Source organism: Pseudopodoces humilis, chromosome 5 (assembly GCF_049639895.1).
Source record: "Pseudopodoces humilis isolate 2021_Gansu_Grassland_sample_001 chromosome 5, ASM4963989v1, whole genome shotgun sequence".
Taxonomy (NCBI): Eukaryota; Metazoa; Chordata; class Aves; order Passeriformes; family Paridae; genus Pseudopodoces; species Pseudopodoces humilis.
Window position 1 is genome coordinate 71,889,504 of NC_142204.1, and position 20,602 is coordinate 71,910,105.

Consider the following 20,602-nt stretch of genomic DNA (forward strand, 5'->3'; position numbering starts at 1 on the left):
TTTGAGCGATCGATCCAGGCTGGATCAATTGAGCGCCGAGAGCGGGGACGCGGGGACGTTCACGGGGACATTCTCGGGGTCACCCCCGAGGACATTCGCGGGGACTTTCACGGGGGCGCCGGCGCCCCCCGAGTCCTCCGCGAGGTTCCGGAGGCCGTGCCGGTGTTGCGCGAGGTCATGTGCGACCCCGCGGGCCGAGCGGAACGATCGTGCGCGAGCGGAACGTTCGTGCGGGCCCGCGTTTCCCGGGCCGTGAACGGCAAGGCGGGACCAAAATGGCGGCGCCCAGCGCCGGGGGCGCGGCGGCGGCAGCGGCGGGGGGGAACCGAGGGCGGCCGCCTCCCGTCACTCCCCGGCAGATCCGCGACCTCATCGACGGCGGCATCGCCACCGAGGGGCCCGGGCCCGGCGGGTGAGGAGCAGCGGCGGGGAGGGACTCGCTGGCAGCGGGGTTGGCGTCGGGGGGAGGCCCGGCCGTGGAAGGGGAGGGGAGGGCTGGGGACTCGTGAGGGAATTGGGGGGTCCTGTGGGGGGAGGGGGGCTGGAGGGGATTGGGAAGTGCTGGGAATTGTTATTTGGGAAGGATAGTGGGAAAAAGAGAGCGAAGGAATGGGCTGGGAAGCACAGGGAGCGCTGGGAGGGGGCACTGGTGGCACTGGGAGGCACTGGGAATGCTGGAGAGATTGCGGTGCGCTGGGAATGCTGGAGGGACAAGGAGGCAGCAGCGGGAACAGATCCTGGGACACTGGGAGGTGGCAGTGGGCACTGGGAGGGGATTGGGGGTACTGGGAGGGGACTGGGGACACTGGGAGGGAACTGGGGTTACTGGGGACACTGGGAGGTGGCAGTGAGCACTGGGAGTGGACTGGGGGGCACTGGGAGGGCACTGGGGGCACTGGAAGTGGACTGGGGGAACTGGGGGCACTGAGAGGGCACTGGGGGTACTGGGAAGGTACTGGGGGCACTTGGAGGGTCCTGGGGAAACGGAGGGAGGATGGGGGGCACTGGGAGGGAACTGGGGACGGTGGGAGGGGACTGGGGTCACTGGGAGGGAACTGGGGACACTGAGAGGGAACTGGGGACACTGAGAGGGGACTGAGGACACTGAGAGGGAACTGGGGACACTGGGAGGAAACTGGGGGTACTGGGAAGGGACTGGGGACACTGGGAGGCCAGCCCAGGTAAGTGACCAGTGGTCCCAGCAGTCACCCCTTGGTGGGGCACTGGGAGTTACTGGGAGGCACTGGGAGCAATGGGGGCTGAGCTTTGGGGGTGTCTCAGGGGCTCCCTTGTCCCAGCCATGAATTTTGACTCACGGAAAAGTTTTGGGAAGAGGCCAAAGGGCAGCCATGGGATCAAATTGCAGCCTTGGGATCAAATTGCAGCCTTGGGATCAAATTGCAGCCTTGGGATCAAATTGCAGCCTTGAGATCCACATTCCAGCCTTGGGATCCACATTCCAGCCTTGGGATCCACATTCCAGCCTTGGGATCCAATTCCAGCCTAGGGATCCACATTCCAGCCTAGGGATCCACATTCCAGCCTTGGGATCCACATTCCAGCCTTGAGATCCACATTCCAGCCTTGAGATCCACATTCCAGCCTAGGGATCCACATTCCAGCCTAGGGATCCACATTCCAGCCTTGGGACCCAATTCCAGCCTTGGGATCCACATTCCAGCCTTGGGATCCAATTCCAGCCTTGGGATCCTCATTCCAGCCTTGAGATCCACATTCCAGCCTTGAGATCCACATTCCAGCCTTGGGATCCAATTCCAGCCTTGGGATCCAATTCCAGCCTTGGGATCCACATTCCAGCCTTGAGATCCACATTCCAGCCTAGGGATCCACATTCCAGCCTAGGGATCCAATTCCAGCCTAGGGATCCAATTCCAGCCTTGGGACCCAATTCCAGCCTTGGGATCCACATTCCAGCCTTGGGATCCACATTCCAGCCTAGGGATCCACATTCCAGCCTTGGGATCCACATTCCAGCCTAGGGATCCACATTCCAGCCTAGGGATCCACATTCCAGCCTTGGGATCCACATTCCAGCCTTGGGATCCACATTCCAGCCTAGGGATCCACATTCCAGCCTTGGGATCCACATTCCAGCCTTGGGATCCACATTCCAGCCTTGGGATCCACATTCCAGCCTTGGGATTCACATTCCAGCCCTGGATTCCGGTCTTGGGAGCATCCCAGATTTCAATCCTCAACGTGCTGGGCTCAGAGAGCAAACCCCTCTTCCCTCCTTCTCCCATCAAATCCCAGCTGGACACATCCAAGGCACCTTTGGAATTTGATTAATTCATTGTTTTATTAGGAATTAATTAAAAATTGGGAATGGGGAGCTCTGGAGAAGATCCTTGTCAGGACAAGGCTGAGGGATGGGAGGTTAAGAAGTGTTCTGTGCTTTTTTTGGAATCAATGGAATCATTCCAAGAATTTTCCTTGCTGATTTTTTTCCCTTTTAGGAAAGACACATCCGACTGCTCGGATCGAGCCAATGGACCTTCCCAAATGGAAGCTCTTTCCTTGGAATCTGCCAGCAGGGAAGCTTATTTCAGCAGAGTGGAAACATTCACCATATCCTTTGGAATGCTGGGAATTCCAGCTTGGAATTGTGGGGGAAGGGATCCAGAGGGATCATCGATCCAATTCTCGGCCTTGCGTCCCAAAATTCCACCCCCTGTCTCTTGAGAGTTCCTGGAGATTTGGAGCTGTGAGAATTCCCTGGGGAATGTTCAGTGTCCCAGCAGCCTGTGGGGGAAGGGGCTTTTCCTTTTCCTAAAATCCTGCATTTTCCTAAAATCCTGCCTTTTTCTAAAAGCCAGCATTTTCCTAAAATCCAGCTTCTTCCTAAAATCCTGCCTTTTCCTAAAATCCAGCTTCTTCCTAAAATCCTGCCTTTTCCTAAAATCCAGCTTCTTCCTAAAATCCTGCCTTTTCCTGAATTCCAAATTTTTCCTAAAATCCACCCTCATCCTGAAATCCTGCCTTTTCCTAAAATCCAAATTTTTCTAAAATCTCACTTCTTCCTATAATCCAGCCTTTTTCCAAAATCCTGCCTTTTCCTAAAATCCTGCCTTTCCTAAAATCCTGCCTTTTCCTAAAATCCTGCCTTTCCTAAAATCCAGCCTTTTCCTGAAATCCAAATTTTCCCTAAAATCCAGCCTCTTCCTATAATCCAGCCTTTTCCTAAAATCCCACCTCATCCTGAAATTCTGCTTTTTTCCTGAAATCCAGCCTTTCCCTAAAATCCTGCCTCTTCCTAAAATCATGCCTTTTCCTAAAATCCAGCATTTTCATGCAATTCAAACTTTTCCTAAAATCCAAATTTTTCTTAAAATCCACCCTCATCCTAAAATCCAGCATTTCCTAAAATCCTGCCTCTTCCTAAAATCCAGCCTTTTTCTGAAATCTCACCTTTTCTTAAATTCCAGCCTTTTCCTAAAATCCTGCATTTTCCTAAAATCCAAATTTTTCCTAAAATCCACCTTCATCCTAAAATTCCACCTTTTTTTAAAATCCTGCTTTTCCTGAAATCCTGCCTCTTCCTAAAATCCAACTTTTTCCTAAAATCCCAACTTTTCCTAAAATCCCTCCCTGCACATCTCCAGCCATTCCCTGTATTCCTGCCCTGCTTCCCCTCCTGAGGAAGCTGCAGCCCGCTCCGAGCTCTCCCTCTCTTGGAATGTTTCCCCATCCCCAAAAAATCCTGGATGTTCCCCCATCCCAACAAAAGCTGTTTCCCCCCACTCCAAAAAAGCTGGGATGTTTCTCCCATCCCTAAAAAAATCCGGGATGTTTCCCCCATCCCAAAAAAACTGGGATGAAAACCCATCCCAAAAAAAGCCGGGATGTTTCCCCCAGCCCCCAAAAATCCGGGATGTTTCCCCCCACCCCAAAAGATCCGGAATGTTTTCCCCATCCCCAAAGAAGACAGGATGTTTCCCCCAGCCCCAAAAAAATCTGGGATATTTCCCCCATCCCCAAAAAAACCGGGATCTTTTCCCCATCCCAACGAAAGTCAGGATGTTTCCCCCATCAAAACAAAACTGGGATGTTTCCCCCATCCCTGAAAAATCCGGGATGTTTCCCCCATCCCAACAAAACTGAGATGTTTCCCACATCCCTAAAAAAGCTGGGATGTTTCCCCCATCCCTAAAATATCTGGAATGTTTTCCCCATCCCAAACAAAACTGGGATGTTTCCCCCATCCCCCAAAAAACCGGGGTCTTTCCCCCATCCCAACAAAAGTTGGGATGTTTCTCCCATCCCCAAAAGAGCCAGGATGTTTTTTCCATCCCAGCAAAACTGGGATGTTTCCCCCAGCCCCAAAAAATCCAGGATGTTTCCCCCATCCCAAAAAAACCTGGGATGTTTCCCCCACCCCTGAAAAAGCCAGGATGTTTCCCCCATCCCTAAAAAATCTGGAATGTTTCCCCCATCCCCAAAAAAAACGGGGTCTTTCCCCCATCCCAACAAAAGCCAGGATGTTTCCCACATCCCTAAAAAGTCCGGAATGTTTCCCCCAGTCCAACAAAAGCTGAGATGTTTTCCCCGAGCCCCAAGAAAGCCAGGATGTTTTTTCCATCCCAACAAAAGCCGGGATGTTTCCCCCATCCCCAAAAAATCCAGGATGTTTCCCCCATCCCAAAAAAATCCAGAATGTTCCCCCCATCCCAAAAAACCGCGGGAATTTTTGCAGTTAGCTCCTTGACGGGCTGACCCGCTGAGGTGGGCGGGCAAACCGGCGTCGCTGTCGCCGCTGGTGTGCGCCAGGTTGGGCTGGGTGAGCGTGGAGTGCGACATGCTCAGGTGCTCCAGCTGCCAGGCCTACCTGTGCGCCAGCCTGCAGCTGGCCCTGGACCTCAGCACCTGTGAGTGGGGATCAGCTGGGATTCTGGGATCAGCCGGGATTCCGGGATCAGCCGGGATTCCGGGATCAGCCGGGATTCTGGGATCAGCCGGGATTCTGGGATCAGCCGGGTTCCGGGATCAGCCGGGATTCTGGGATCAGCCGGGTTCCGGGATCAGCCGGGTTCCGGGATCAGCCGGGATTCTGGGATCAGCCGGGATTCTGGGATCAGCCGGGTTCTGGGATCAGCCGGGATTCTGGGATCAGCCGGGTTCCGGGATCAGCCGGGATTCTGGGATCAGCCGGGTTCCGGGATCAGCCGGGTTCCGGGATCAGCCGGGATTCTGGGATCAGCCGGGTTCCGGGATCAGCCGGGATTCTGGGATCAGCCGGGATTCTGGGATCAGCCGGGTTCCGGGATCAGCCGGGATTCTGGGATCAGCCGGGATTCTGGGATCAGCCGGGATTCTGGGATCAGCCGGGTTCCGGGATCAGCCGGGATTCTGGGATCAGCCGGGATTCTGGGATCAGCCGGGTTCCGGGATCAGCCGGGATTCTGGGATCAGCCGGGTTCCGGGATCAGCCGGGATTCTGGGATCAGCCAGGATTCTGGGATCAGCCGGGTTCCGGGATCAGCCGGGATTCTGGGATCAGCCGGGATTCTGGGATCAGCCGGGATTCTGGGATCAGCCGGGTTCCGGGATCAGCCGGGTTCCGGGATCAGCCGGGTTCCGGGATCAGCCGGGATTCTGGGATCAGCCGGGATTCTGGGATCAGCCGGGTTCCGGGATCAGCCGGGTTCCGGGATCAGCCGGGTTCCGGGATCAGCCGGGATTCTGGGATCAGCCGGGTTCCGGGATCAGCCGGGTTCCGGGATCAGCCGGGATTCTGGGATCAGCCGGGATTCTGGGATCAGCCGGGTTCCGGGATCAGCCGGGTTCCGGGATCAGCCGGGATTCTGGGATCAGCCGGGATTCGGGATCAGCCGGGTTCCGGGATCAGCCGGGATTCTGGGATCAGCCGGGATTCTGGGATCAGCCGGGATTCTGGGATCAGCCGGGTTCCAGGATCAGCCGGGTTCCGGGATCAGCCGGGTTCCGGGAGCGGGTCCCGCCAAGGGCTGGGTGTTTGGGGAAAGAGCGGGGTTTGGTGGGTAAGAGGTGCTGGGTTGTTGTTGGAGAAGGGAATTCCAGCTGGGAGAGGTTGTGGAATTGTAGGTGGGTTGGGAGGGATTTGAGAGCTTGTGCTGTTGTTGGCTGATTTTCAGGGAATGGTGGTTCCAGGGAATGGTGGTTCCAAGGAATGATGATCCCAGGGGATGGTGGTTCCAAGGAATGGTGGTTCCAGGGAATGATGGTTCCAGGGAATGGTGATCACAGGGAATGGTGATCCCAAGGAATGATGGTTCCAGGGAATGGTGGTTCCAAGGAATGATGATCCCAGGGGATGGTGGTTCCAAGGAATGGTGGTTCCAGGGAATGATGGTTCCAGGGAATGGTGATCACAGGGAATGGTGATCCCAAGGAATGATGGTTCCAGGGAATGGTGGTTCCAAGGATTGGCAGTCCCAAGGAATGGTGGTTCCAGGGAATGGTGGTTCCAGGGAATGGTTATCCCAAGGAATGGTGGTTCCAGGGAATGGTTATCCCAGGGAATGGTTATCCCAGGGAATGGTTATCCCAGGGAATGATGATGCTAGGGAATGGTGGTTCCAGGGAATGGTGGTTCCATAAAATGGTGATTCCAGGGAATGGTGGTTCCAAAGAATTATATATTCAGGGAATGATGATCCTAAGGAATGATGGTCCCAGGGAATGATGATCCCAGGGAATAATGGTCCCAGGGAATGATGGAATTCTCACTGTAAAAAAATCTCTTTTTTATTCTGGGATAAAAGCTCTGGCAGCACCCCCTGTCCCCACTGCTCCTTGTCCTCCCCATCCTCTTTGTACCCATCCTTTAAGGTCTGGAAAACCCCAGTGAGGTTCCAAACCTCAAACCAGACCAAGGGAATTATCCAAAACATCCAAAACACTTCCAGGCTTTGGGGCACTAATCACCTCTCGGAATATTCCGGAGTTGGATCATCCTGGTAGGGAACATTAGGAATTATCCTGAGCCTGAGCCTCTCCTGGTGCAGCTTTGAGCCATTCCCAATCCCACGGAATTCCAGGGAGAAGAGCTCTGGAAGGTGCAGAATTCACCCCTCATCCTCCATTTCTCCAAACAATCCCAAGGCTCTCAGCCTCTTTCCAGGTTTTCCAGACATTTCTCCAGCCTCATTGCCTTCTGGAAGTATTTAAGGAATTTTTTTTTTTAAGGATCTGAAGATTCTTTTCAAAATTCTCTTTTAAAACTTTTCTTTCCCAATTCCTGGACCTGCTTCCCTGATCCTCCAGGGAATTTTTCCAGTGCAGCAATTGCTGCTCACCAAGGCCATTCAGGCAGAAATTACATTTTGAGATTTAATTAATAAACTCCTTTATTATCCCTTATATAAGGAAGTGTCATCCCCACTTCTCAATTTTCCTGGCTGAAATTCCCTTGGAAGTGAATCCTGCCATGTGGCTCATGGGAATACTGAGCCTTTCCTTTTGGGTCACTCAGTATCAACATTCCCTGTTTATTCAGATTATCTCTGTTAAATAAACCTTGGCCTAATTATTCCATTGGAAATCACACTAAAATAATCAAAGACTGGGGAAGAAGTCATCGAAAAACAAATTAGAAAAGAAATTTTTTTGGTTCTGAAAGCAGAAGTGAAATTAAATATCAGATTTTTTTTTTTATTTTTAATTTTTTTGGGAAGTTTGATTTCCAGACATGGCTGGAATTTGGCTCCTGCAGCCGGGGTGGAGGGATCAGCTCAGCCAGGGATTGGCAGCATCCCGGGAGGAAAAACTGGCAGGATCCAGCAAGTTTTTGTGCCCACGGGCTGTTTTTCCACAGGTTCCTGTGCCTGGGAATTTTGGGGGAGGTTGAAGGGCTCAGGTGACATTTGCTGTTCCCAATTCCTGGAATTCTTGCTGGGGAGTTTGAGGTGAAGCTTCAGGCTCTGCATCCTCGGGCAGCACCCGAGGGAAACTCTCCCAATCCTGGTGCTTTCTTCTCCTGGCTTGGTTTTCCCAGTGATTCCCTGAGGAGGTGGCTCCACAGGGAATTATCCCAGAGTTTTTCCCTGCAGACAAGGAGCGCTGTGAGGAGCTCAGGAAGGCTCTGAGCACTGCCCACGAGAAGTTCTGCTTCTGGCCAGACAGCCCCTGCCCAGGTGGGTGCCTCAGATTCCTGCACCATCCAGCATCATTCCCAGTTTTTTTTCCCTCCTTTCTCCCTTGTTCTTCCTGTCATCACACTCTCCTTTTCCCTGTGGGAATGATGGAATGCAAGAGGAAAGCAACATCCCTGAGCAGCCTCAGCGAATCCAAGCTGGATCCAGCTTTTCCTGCCCTTTGGGAGCAGTTAAAATGTTTTTGGGTGGTAACTGGGAGGGGACGGGGGAGCTTGGCTGTCATGGAATGCTCAGAGAGGGATAAATCCTGTCTTGGAAGCTGTGCTGAGCTTTTCCTTGAAAAGCCAGAAAAATAATCATGGAATTTTTTGGGGTGGGAAAGGACCTTAAAGCCCATCCAGGGCCACTCCTGCCATGGCAGGGACACCTCCTGTTATCCCAGGCTGCTCCAAACCCCATCCAACCCGGCCTTGGACACTCCAAGGATCCAGAGGCAGCCACATCTCCTCTGGGAATTCCATCCCAGCCCCTCCCCACCCTCCAAGTCAGGAATTCCTTCCCAATATCCCACCTAAACTTCTCCTCCTCCAGCTTAAGCTCATTCCCTCTTATCCCATCACTGCATTTCTGTGGAGACCCTGGCTGGTGGGAATCCTTATCCCATTCCCTGTGGGATAAGGAAGGGTTGGGAATGCTGAGCGCAGCTTTTCCTCTCACCAGATCGCTTTGCCAGGCTGCTGGTGGATGAGCCCAGAGTCCTTCTCCAGGATTTCCTGGATCGTTTCCAGAGCCTGTGTCAGCTGGAGCTGCAGCTGCCTTCCCTCAGACCGGAAGACCTGAAAAATATGGTGAGTTCCCTCCTGCTCCCAAAATCCGGAGCGTTCCAGGCTTCGGGGACCATCCCAAAATCTGGAATTTCAGCCTTTGTGTGCGTGTGAGGGAACTGTTCCCACTTGCTTTTTTTTCTCCTTGGACATGTTCCAATGTTCCACCATGGAAACGTGTCAAGAGGAGTTGGGAATGGCTCATTCCACAGCTGGGAATTATTCCAAGCTGGGAAGTGTATCTGCTTCCCACTCCGGACTTTTCCCAGTGTCCAGGCTGCTCTGTGGTGCCTGGAGATGGGATTTGGGATCCCACAGACCCCTTTGGGAGCTCTCCAAGGCAGCCCACGGATCACTCCAGGGATTCCACACAGGAATTTGGGATGCCCTGGACCTGAGGTGTGGGCAGAGACCCGGGAAGCTGAAGGAGCCCGAGGAGGCTCCTCAGGCAGGAGGGAAAAGCAGGAAAAGCCAGGAACAAACATGGAATTGCCACCCTGCAGGAACCTGTCCTGGCCTTGCTCTGCTGGAGCCAAGTCTGGCTCGTTGGACACTCCTTTGCCAGGGAACAGATGGCTCTGGGCAGCCCTGTGGGATCCAGGGAATCTTCATCCATTCAGCACAACCACGGGGATGTTTTGGGGCTGGCTGAGCTCGGAAACCACCGGAGACTCCCAAAACCACGGCAGGAACGGGACCTGTTCCACTGCTGGGGGGAGCAGATGGAGCAGATTTCACGGAATGGGGAGCCAGAGGATTTCTCTGAGTGACTTTTCCCTGTTAGAGCTGGGGGTGCTGGACCATGCAATTCCAGAGGGTGGAATTGGGAATTTTTTTCTCCGTGTGGGACATGATTTGGGAACAAAACCAACGCATTTTCTCCCTGTTCTCCGCAGTCCCTGACGGAGGAAAGGATCACCCGGCTCCTCCAGCTCATTGGGGAGGAACTGGAGCACAAAGGAGCAGAGGGAGAGAAACCTCCCGGGAAGTTTTCCACGGAAATCCTGCAGGTTCACGTTCCCGCCTGTATCCTGGCGCTGTGCGGCTGGACCTGCAGGTGAGCAGGGCCTGGAACGTCCCTCACGCTCTGGGCTTGCCATGAAAACTCTTGGAGGCTGGAGGGATGTGGAATGTTCCTCCTGTGGAATGTTCACTATCCCTTTTTTCGCTATTTTTGTGTTTTCCCTCTTTTCCATGATGCTTCCCTTATTTTACTCTTTTCCTATTTTTCCTCTTTTTCACTGTGCTCCTTCCTGCCTACCTGATTTTATTTTCCCGTTTTCCCTCTTTTTCACTGCTCTCCTGCTTCCTCTGTGTCGCTATTTTCCTATTTTCCCTCTTTTTCACTGAGATCCTGCTTCCCTTATTTAACTGTTTTACCACTTTTCCACCACATTCCCTCTTCCCTTATTTCACCACTTTTTTCCCCCTCTTTTTCCCCTCTGCTTCCTGGCCAGACAAAATGCAACTGAACCAGTTTAAATCATCATCATCACAGATGGGGTTTAATGGAATTTTTTTCCCTGACTTTTCCAAGCTCAGCCTTATCCCTGACCACCTCTCCTGACTTTCCCCATCCCTGGGAATGTCCAAGGCCGGGTTGGACATCGGGGCTTGGAGTAACCTGGGATGGTGGGAGGTGTCGCTGCCCGTGAGGGGTTGGAATGAGGTGATCTTTAAAATCCATCCCAACACATCCCATGATTCCTCGAGGATTCCTTGAGGATTCTGTGACGATTCCTTGAGGATTCTGTGAGGATTCCTTGAGGATTCCTTGAGGATTCCTTGAGGATTCCTTGAGGATTCCATGAGGATTCCATGAGGATTCCATGAGGATTCCATGAAGATTCCATGAGGATTCCATGAGGATTCCATGAGGATTCCATGAAGATTCCTTGAGGATTCCACGAGGATTCCTTGAGGATTCCTTGAGGATTCCTTGAGGATTCCTTGAGGATTCCTCGAGGATTCCTTGAGGATTCCGTGAGGATTCCGCGAGGATTCCTTGAGGATTCTGTGAGGATTCCGTGAGGATTCCGTGAGGATTCCTTGAGGATTCCTCAAGAATTCCATGAAGATTCCATGAGGATTCCATGAAGATTCCATGAAGATTCCGTGAGGATTCTGTGAGGATTCCTTGAGGATTCCGTGAGGATTCCTGGAGGATTCCTTGAGGATTCCTGGAGGATTCCATGAGGATTCCTGGAGGATTCCATGAGGATTCCATGGCTCTGTCCCCGCAGTGCTGCCTCGGGCTCCATGAACCTCTCCGTGATCACCTGCTCCCGCTGCATGAGGAAGGTGGGGCTGTGGGGCTTCCACCAGCTGGAATCTTCCGCAGCTCCGGAGCCGGATTCCTGCGGCTCCGGCAGCGCCACCCCGGCCGCTCCCGAGCGCTTCCCGCCCGTTCCCACATCCCCGCGCCGGATGCTGACGCGGAGCCAGGATCCGGGATCCGAGCAGGTACATCCTGGGATATCTGGGCGCTGCAGGGACTCCCGGCTGCCCTCATCCACATCCACTGGATCCCAGGAGCAGCCACAGCTTCTCTGGGAATTCTATCCCAACCCTTCCCCACCCTCCCAGCCGGGAATTCCTTCCCGATATCCCAGCTAAACCTTTCTCCTTGCGGCGGGAAGGGCTCTTGGAGCCGGACAACGCCGTTAATTCCCATTTTTTTTCCACCCAGCAGCACGAGAAGAGCCCATCCCCGGCTGTATCCCGCCCAAGGGGTTGGGATTCTCCCAGCTCCATGGACCGGGGCGAGCTGGATGTGAGCAGGGATGTGACGCTGAGGAGCCGCCCGGTGACGCGGAGCATGGGCCAGGGGGACAACATGGAGGTGCCATCCAGCCCTGTCCGCAGGGCCAAGCGAGCGCGGCTCTGCTCTTCCAGCAGCTCGGTGAGTGATCCAAGCAGGATCTTCCCTGATCCAGGGATTTGGTGGAGTAGCCAGCTCAGGGGCTGGGGTTTGGGTTAAAAAAAGGGTTTTTTAGAGGCTCTAAATCATTCTTTTGTTGTTGTGTCCCTTCTCTGTCACCTCCTCGCTTCCCCAGGACACTTCCTTGAGGAGCTTCTTTCACCCCAGCTCTCAGCACCGGGATTGGTGTCCCTGGGTCAGCAGCGGGGAGGGAGAGGAATCCCTGGAAGATGCTGCATCCCAGACGGAGAAGGAACCTGGGAAAGCCAAGCCAGGCTGGGAAGTGGTGCTGAAGAGGCTCCTCAGCATCCAAAAATGTGACACGGAGCCCGAGACGGAGCCAGCGGTGAGCCTGGGGCGTCCCAAAAACCGGAACGCTGCTTGTGCAGGCAGCAAAAATTTGGGATGGAGGGGCTTTTTTGGGGATGAACACAATCCCAGGCAGGTGAAAAGGCATTCCCAAAAGCTCCATCCAAGGCCAGGCTGTGCCAGAGCTGCTCCAGGGCTGCTATAAATAACGGCCTCGGCGCTGCCCGAGATCCGGTTTCATTCCCTGTCCCCAGAGCTCCTCTCTGCAATTCCTGGCTCCAGGCTCTTGGATTGCCAGTGTGGAAAACGAGGTTCACTTTTTTTTTTTATAGATATGATATAGAATTTTTTTTATTAATATAGAATTTAAAAGTTTAATAGAAAGACAATTAGGAGGTAAAAATAAATATACAGATACGGCCGGGTGTCTCTGCATTCACCTTACTAACAAAGGATTGTCCCTTAAAAATAGAACCCTACTACATATCCATAAATTCTCATACATATTCAGACATTTTTCTTAAGTTTTGGATGTTTCTTTGTTTAGTTTTTAGCTTGCCCCCTTCCCAATTAATCAATCTTTTTGGCTCCACCAAGTTTCACATTCCCTGATAATGCAATAAATTCCTCCCCCAGAGCTCTGGTCACTGCTGTCCTCATCTGGATAAGATAATTTAAGAACGGAAGGGAGTCTCTAGCTATCTTTTTCAGTCTTTGGGTTCTACAAACAAAAGTAGTTTTTGTTTTAATACTATGCCATAGCTCAAAATATATGTATATCATACCACTATTTCTAAGTATCATCAACAGAAATAGAAGAAACCATATTAACAAATTCTCTAACTTTATACCTATAACATTGATTTTAATATTTGTGAAAAGCCAACAATATAAAATGTATCTATAACACCAGGGGAGCAGAGCTGAGGCCACAACTCCCTCCCCGTGTGGCTGTGGAGCAGCTGCTGCCTCCCTGGATCTCGTTATCCACGTGGATTTCTCCTGCCAGCTCTTTCCAGCTTCTCTCAGAGCTCAGGAGAGCGGTGGAGCATTCCTGCTTTGGGATTTGTCCTGGCAGTTTCCTGTGATTTTTGTGTCCCCTTCCTGTGGGAGGTGTCCCTGCCCACATCAGGGCGTTGGAACTGGGGGATCTTTAAGGTCCTTTCCAATCCAAACCATTCCATGATTCCGTGATTCTGCCAGGAGCCTGGAAAGCTCCAAATGCTCCAGTGGCATCGGTCACAAATCAGAGGCACCAGACCCAGCTGGATCAGGGGATGGTTGGAGTTCCTTCCTGCTTTTTGGGGTCCCTGCCTGCTTTTTCGCGGTCCTTTCTTGCTTTTTGGGGTCCCCTCCTGCTTTTTGGGGTCCCTTTCTTGTTTTTTGAGGTCCTTTCTTGCTTTTTGGGGTCCCTTTCTTGCTTTTTGGGGTCCCTTTCTTGCTTTTTGGGGTCCCCTCCTGCTTTTTGGAATCCCTTCCTGTTTTCTGGAGTCCCTTCCTACTTTTTGAGGTCCTTTTCTACTTTTTGGAGTCCCCTCCTGCTTTTCAGGGTCCTTTTCTTGCTTTTTGGGGTTCCCTCCTGCTTTTTGGGGTCCCTTTCTTGCTTTTTGGGGTCCTCTCCTGCTTTTCAGGGTCCTTTCTTGCTTTTTGGAGTCCCATCCTGTTTTCTGTAGTCTCTTCCTACTTTTCGGGGTCCTTTCTTGCTTTTTGGGGTCCCCTCCTGCTTTTTGGAATCTTTTCCTGCTTCCTGGAGTCCCATCCTGTTTTCTGGAGTCTCTTCCTACTTTTTGAGGTCCCTTTCTACTTTTTGGGGTCACTTCCTAATTTTTGGAATCCCTTCTTGCTTTTTTGGGGTCCCTTCTTGCTTTTTTTGGGGTCACATCCTACTTTTTGGGGTCCCTTTCTGCTTTATGGAGTCCCTTTCTGCTTTTTGGGATCTTTTCTTGCTTTTTGGGGTCCCCTCCTGCTTTTTGGAATCCCATCCTGTTTTCTGGAGTCCCTTCCTACTTTTTAAGGTCCCTTTCTACTTTTTGGAGTCCCTGCCTGCTTTTTTGGGGCTCCTTTCTGCTTTTTGGAGTCCCCTCCTGCTTTTTGGAATCCCTTCCTGCTTTTTGGGGTCCCCTCCTGCTTTTTTGAGTCCCTTTCTGCTTTTTTGAGTCCCTTCTTGCTTTCTGAGGTCCCTTTCAGCTTTTAGGGGTCCCCTCCTGCTTTTTGAGGTCCTTTCTTGGTTTTTTGAAGTCCCTGCCTGCTTTTTGGGGTCCCTTCTTGCTTTTTTGGGGTCACATCCTACTTTTTGGAGTCCCTTTCTGCTTTATGGAGTCCCTTTCTGCTTTTTGGGGTCCCCTCCTGCTTTTTTGAGTCCCTTCCTGCTTCCTGGAGTCCCATCCTGTTTTCTGGAGTCTCTTCCTACTTTTTTGAGGTCCCTTTCTACTTTTTGGGGTCACTTCCTACTTTTTGGAATCCCTGCCTGCTCTTTGGAGTCCCCTTCTTGCTTTTTGGAGTCCCTTTCTGCTTTTTTTGGGTCCTTTCCTGCTTCTTGCTTGTAGTCTCCTTGTTCTCCCCTCCAAGCTGGCAAACAGGGATGATGAAAACAAGGAACAAACTGCTGTCCTGGCAGGAAATTGGGATATTTTGGATGAGTTTTTGCTGCAGTTTCTCCTCCTGCCCTTTGCCAGTGGCGAGTCCTGCTCCAGTGCTTTGACCTCCAGCTGTTGCTTTGTTGTCTCTTCCAGAGCCTCTCGGAGAAATCCTGCAAGGTGTTCCGCATTTTCCGGCAGTGGGAGAGCATGAATTCCTCCTGAATTCCAGAAACCGGCACGGGGGGCATCGGGAGAGAGAGATCCAAACCTCTCGGTGGCTCCAGCTCCGCGCCTCGGGAAGGGGAATCCGAGGAAACTCCAAACGGCCGCCTTGGCATCTCCCCTTCCCTGGCTGCCTTCCTGAAGCTCCTGCCTTCACAAACTGCTGCTGTGTCCCTGGGCTCCAGAGGGGCTGGACAGCTCTTCCCGGAGCTGGGAATGTGACGAGGGGACACCGTCACCTCCCGAGGTGTCCGCGGTGTCCGGCCGCCTCGCGACGCCAGGTGGGAATAAACATTTCATTTTTGTTGTTTTTTTCTCCTTTTGCCTTCCTGCTGGCGTGGTGCTTTTTTTCCCCAGGGCAGGTGGAGCTCTGGATCTGGCGTAGCTCTTGGATCCCTCGGCATTCTTCTCCTTACGGGATCCACATCTGTTTCCCTCTCCACATTTTATTGTCTCCTGTTGTTGGGGTATTTTTCCATTGCCTCAATCCCTGCCCTCGTGTCCCTCTGCTGATGGCCTTTGTGGGGTGATAAATCCCCCAGGTTGGAGGGTGGGATGCAGCCAAAACTTGGGAAAAGGTGAGATTCCATGGCTTGGGCTGCTGGGAAGGGCGTGGTGTCATCTCCATCCTTGAGGATATTGAGGAAGGGGCTTTGGGAAAGGCTGAGATTCCACAGGCACGGTTGGATCTCCTCCCTCCAGGTCTGGGAATGTGGGAGGGATGGCACAGGGATACATCATTCCTTTTTTTATTATTATTTTTTTGAGGAAAGGATCTCCTGCCTCCGTTTCCCTGGGTTTCCGAGGTTTCATCTGTGACATCCCCTCGGATGGATTTGGAGATTCTGGGAATGCAGTGGCTGCCATGGTCAGGGCTGGACCCCAAAACTTGGGGGTGCACCCACCAACCTGGGAGCTTCTCCTGGGATCCAGAGTTTCTTCTCGGGCAGGAATCCCACGGGAAGCAGTGGGGCCTGAATTTGGGTGGATTCCCTTCCTTATTAAGGGGGTTCTAATTACGGGGCCCTAACGAGGGGCTGCTTCACCCCACAGCCCTCTGGGCTGGGAGTTGGGGTGGAGATGGGGACACCCCAAATCCAGAGGGGCGAGGATAGGCTGGGAAGTGCTTGGGATGGGCATGGAGGAGCCTCTTTTCCAGCTCTTTTCCACAAATCCCCCATCCCTGACAGCTCCCCACGGTCTCCCCATTCCTTACATCCCCCTGGAACTCTGGTTTCCCAATTTCCAATGGTTTCCAGCAGTTCCCTGTGGCTCCCTCTATTCCCTACATTCCCTATCCATGGATTCTCCTGGCTCCCCCCCATCTCCATTTTTCTCCAAAATCAGGGAACCACCCCACAAATCCTGGGATGCAACCAATCCAGGGAGGATGATATCCCCATTCCAGGGTGGGAGAGGCCAGCCACAACCCCTCCATCCCAATTTCCAGAGCGAGGAGTGCTCAGAGGATCCCCAAAATTCCCTCAGCACCCACATTCCAAGGTTTGGGTGCTATAAAAGTGGCCTTAAAGTATTCCAAAAGGGAACAGGGTGCTGTTGTAGTCCCTGATATCCTGGAATAATCCCTGTTGCAAAACTGGTGGTTCACAGATGGAATAGAAGCATTCCAAGAAATTACGGTAAAATCCATGTTTTCCCCTCCCAGTTCTCCCAGTTGCTTGGAACCAGTCAGGGAATATGGTGGCCTGGGAAATCCAGGATCCTCTATCCCAAATTTCCCAGCTGCTCTGCTCCAATATAACCCCGTTCTCCTGCCAGATTCCCCATGGAATTTGGGGTGTGGATTTGAGTCCCCTCAGGTGATGTCACCTCCTGCTCCTGCCAGACTCGGGGCATGTTGGGGCATTAAATGGAGGAACTTTTTGGGATTCTTTGGCTGTGTCTCCTCCCCACAGGGGAAGGAAGCACAGGGGCAGATTTATGGGATGATGCCGGGGATCAGGAATGCGGGGTGTGGAGGTTCCACACCGGAATCCCATCGGTGTGGGAGACACCCATTAGTGCTGTCATCATCCGGGTGGGTAAACTGAGGCACCGGGAAATGCTTTGCCAATGTCACACCGGAAATCCGCAGTGGTGACTCCCGCTGTGGGCTCTGGCCAGTCGCCACATTCCCGCTTGGATTGAACGGGATTGCCGTGGGCAAACTCCATATTCTGTGGGGTGGTTCCCTGACCCCCGTGGGAATGGGAAATAGGGGAATATTGGGAATATTGGGAGCCATTGGGAATTGTGGAAAAACAGTGGAAATGGCAGAGCCGTGGGGAATTGCAAGGCCCTGACATAGGCGCACCCCATATTTTATGAGGCGGTTCCCTGGCCGTGGTAGGAACCAGCAAAATGGAAATGGGGGGAATAAGAGGAGACAGAATTCATGGGGAATGGGGGAGACACGGGGAACACGTGGGGGAATTCCGGGAAACATTGGAAAAAGAGGAACTGAAATTAGCGGCCCCAGCGGGGCCTCGAACCCTCGGCGCATCCATCACTTCCCACACCCCCCTCCACCTCCCCCCCTCGGGACTACAACTCCCGGCGTGCCGCGGGGCCGGCGGAGCGTTGCGGGCGAGGCCAATGGAAGCGCCGCGGGGCGGTGACGTCACCGCGGGTGACGTCAGGGGTCCAGAGAGAGGCTGGGGCAGAGGCGGCCGGAGCGGCTGAGGGAGCGCGAGCGGCGCAGGGGGGGCCCTGTCGGCGACAGCGGCGACAGCGGCGACAGGAGCGGCGACAGCGACAGCGGCGGGTCCTAGCGCCTCGCGGCCCAGCGCTCCCCTGCTCCTCTCGGCGCCGGGCGGCCCCGGCCCGCGGCGGCGGCGCAGACAGCCCGCCCGGAGCCCCGGGGGCGGCCGCGGCCACCATGTCGTCCCCCCGCCCGGGCAAGAGGCGGATGGACACCGACGTGGTCAAGCTGTATCCTTGCCGTGCCCCTCTCCGGGCCTACTGGGGACGAGGATCCCCCCGCCCCGTGGCCGGGCCTGCAGAGGGGTGGGAGGGCGGGGGGCACCGGGGACCCCCGCTGGGGTCGCCCGCCAAACCCCCCCCCATTCGAACCCCCTCGGCCTCTCCCCGGAGCTGGGGGTCGGATCTGCCTCCCCCCTCAGCAGGGGAGGCCTAACCCCCCCGTTCTGCCGTATTTTGGGGGGTTTATCCCCCTCTGTGGCTTGACGGGCGGCCCTGGGGGTGTCTCTGCAGATCCCCCTTGGCGATGCCACCCCAGTCTGGGTGCCCCGCACCCCCCCTTGCCTGCCCTGGGGAAGGGGTGAGCAGTTCCAGCAGCCACAGCCCAAAGAAAGGCTTTTGTGGGGTTTATTATTATTATTTATTCCCCCATTTTACCCCGCGGTTCACGAAGCTTCTGGTGCCGGCTTAGGGATTTAATTTTTTTGGGGAGGACGGGGGGGGGGTCCCTCGAGGTCTGGCTCAGCAGACCCAGGGGTGGGTGAAGGGCATCAGGGCCCGAGCCCGTCTCCCAAGAGGTTTATGTAACCCTCCAGGTTTGGTTAGGCTTTATTACTTTTTATTTTTCCCCTTCTTCCTTCATAGATCTGTTTATATTTTTCCTCCTTGTTTTTATTCCTGGCCCTTTACGGGGCGGTGAATCCCTTTTTTCTCTCTGTCTGGAGAGTGGGTGGCGTTGAAAAATACCATTGGGAATTCGGTTCTGGGATTGTTTTATTAATAGTTTTTGTTTACAAGGTGGCGGTGTGAGCCGGGAAAGGGTAGGAATGACAAGAGTGGATGAAATGTTTCTCGGATCTGTCGCCTGAACGTGCCCGACCTCCCTCAGCAGAACTCGGGGCTGGTGGCTCTGCCGTGCTGGTGTCGAGGGGTCGAGAAACGGGTCTGATTTAGTTCCCAGAGAGAGATAAACAAACTTATCTGGATTTGGTGGTGTTTTTTTGGAAGGGGTGGGGGGAGGGAGGAGCAGCAGCAGCGCTCCTGTTTGTGGCTTATCGAAGGAAACTTGTGTCTGACGTTTCGCGCAGCGCCTTTCTCCCCACAAAAGCTGCTCTCGGTGTATTTTTCGCCCTGTTTTTAAGCAAATAGGAAATGAGTCCTGATGGTGCTCGAATCGGAGCTATTTTTATCCGGGGGTTTAAAGTTACACACATGTCAGACTCCGCCAATTGCGATCGATGCTTAATCGCACCGGGAGGAGGGTCGGGAATTCCAGCTGTTTAATGAGGGAGGGGGAAAACCTTTCTTAGGGATACCCTGGAAAGAGCTGTGGGCCAGAGAGGGGCCGAGGCCCAACCTGATCGGCTGCTGCTCTGTTTCCTTTTCCCCTCCCCCTCTCTTTTCCTTTTTTTTTTTTTTTTTTTTTTTTCTCCCCCTTTTTGTTCGGTTCCTTGCCGGCTTCTCCAGCGATCGCAGCATTTTTTGGAGGACAAAGAGCAGGTTTTCCCTGCGAAGTGGCTTTGCTGTGTGTTTCTAGGAGCTGGGTAGGTAGAAAGCCCCGAATATCTGGGATTCCTCTCGGTGCCTGGGGAGTTTTTGCTCTGCTCTTTCTGCCCCCTGACAAAAGGAACCCCGGCGGTTTTTCCAAAGGAGAAACCCTTGTTGTCGGCTCCGCTTTCCTTGTTTTCCAAAGGGTGAGGGTTAGAGCAGTCGGTGTCCTGCGGACAACAAACTTAGGAAGTTGGATGTGTCAGATGACTCCTCAGCACTCCTCCCTCGCTCCCTCCCTCCTTCCCCAGCCTTTTTTTGTTTGTCTGCCTGACTCGCCCGGGGTGAGCAGCTCGCTAGGCCCCGGCTCCCGAGACGCTTCCCTGGGGGGAATCTCCCCCTCTGGAAGCTGATCTGAAATCAGGGTCTCCTTTGAGACACGGCAACCAGGAGGGTCTCGGTGGTGGCCAGAGGAGAAGGGACTCGTCTGAAGGAATGTGCTTGAAGGCAGCTCCTCCTGGGGGTGTTCAGGGTTTTGTTGCTGTGTAGGGTTTTTGTTTGGGTTTTTTTTTTTCCCCTCTTTTTGCTGCCCATTTTCATTGCAGTTTCCCTTTTCATCCCCTTTCCACGTCTCCAGTGGAGAATAATAGTATGGATTTATGGCCTGCCAAGGGTTACCTTTCCCAGTAGGGAGGGGGCACCGAGCAGGGTGAATAACACTCCTTCCTTCTCCTGCTCTGACAGGTTTAGGAGCCGAGCGAGGTCTTTTTATGATCCCTATTTTCAATCCTAACACGTCCGTGTCCTTTTGTGGATGCCTCTTTGTGAGGAGGGAAGGGGAGAGGTGCCTGCTCTCCGTGGGGCTGCAGGAGAAGGGCAGAGCTCTGCGGGAATGCGTGGAACTGATGTTTAATAATCTCCTGGACGAGGATGTGCTCCAGCTCCCCGTCACTCATTGTCTCCCTCCGGACCGGGTTTGTGGTGCTGAGGCTGGGAAAAGAGAGCCATAATCCCTCATCCCCTTTTTGGGGGGCTCCAGCCAAAGTTTCCTGGGTAACCTATGACACTTCAGAGCAGGATTTTTGCAGGAATGCTCCCCAAAAACACCTCCAGACCCGTTGGCCACTTGCGAAGCGCAGCGTTATCCCACTGGGAAGCCCCCAAGCTCCAGGCCAGGCCTCTCCAGGTATCACCCACCCCGGGGAGGGCAGAATGGGGGCTCCCTTTTATAGTTCCCCCCAGTTTTGG

At 53.5% G+C, this 20,602-nt stretch overlaps 2 protein-coding genes across 3 annotated transcripts in view; both read left to right on the forward strand.

Moving 5' to 3' along the window:
• Nucleotides 1–40: 40 nt before the first annotated feature.
• Nucleotides 41–15,261, forward strand: ZC3HC1 (zinc finger C3HC-type containing 1). 2 transcript variants are annotated; one of them, XM_088055834.1, is made up of 10 exons: nucleotides 41–412; nucleotides 2,478–2,588; nucleotides 4,735–4,886; nucleotides 8,049–8,132; nucleotides 8,814–8,941; nucleotides 9,814–9,974; nucleotides 11,161–11,380; nucleotides 11,607–11,819; nucleotides 11,974–12,183; nucleotides 14,879–15,261. In XM_088055834.1, exons 1-10 carry the CDS (start codon nucleotides 276–278, stop codon nucleotides 14,945–14,947), a joined length of 1,485 nt encoding a protein of 494 aa, XP_087911960.1. In that variant the 5' UTR covers nucleotides 41–275; the 3' UTR covers nucleotides 14,948–15,261. The 2 variants fall into 2 exon arrangements, with proteins under 2 accessions (XP_087911960.1, XP_087911961.1); XM_088055835.1 differs by having other exon boundaries at nucleotides 11,610–11,819.
• A 2,477-nt stretch (nucleotides 15,262–17,738) lies between these two features.
• The window catches only part of UBE2H (ubiquitin conjugating enzyme E2 H), a 40,048-nt gene continuing 37,184 nt past the window's right edge, over nucleotides 17,739–20,602 (forward strand). Inside the window, exon 1 of the mRNA XM_005533081.3 lies at nucleotides 17,739–17,878. Within this exon, the coding sequence (XP_005533138.2) occupies nucleotides 17,826–17,878 (53 nt within the window). The 5' untranslated portion in view covers nucleotides 17,739–17,825. The remainder of the gene's footprint in view (nucleotides 17,879–20,602) is intronic.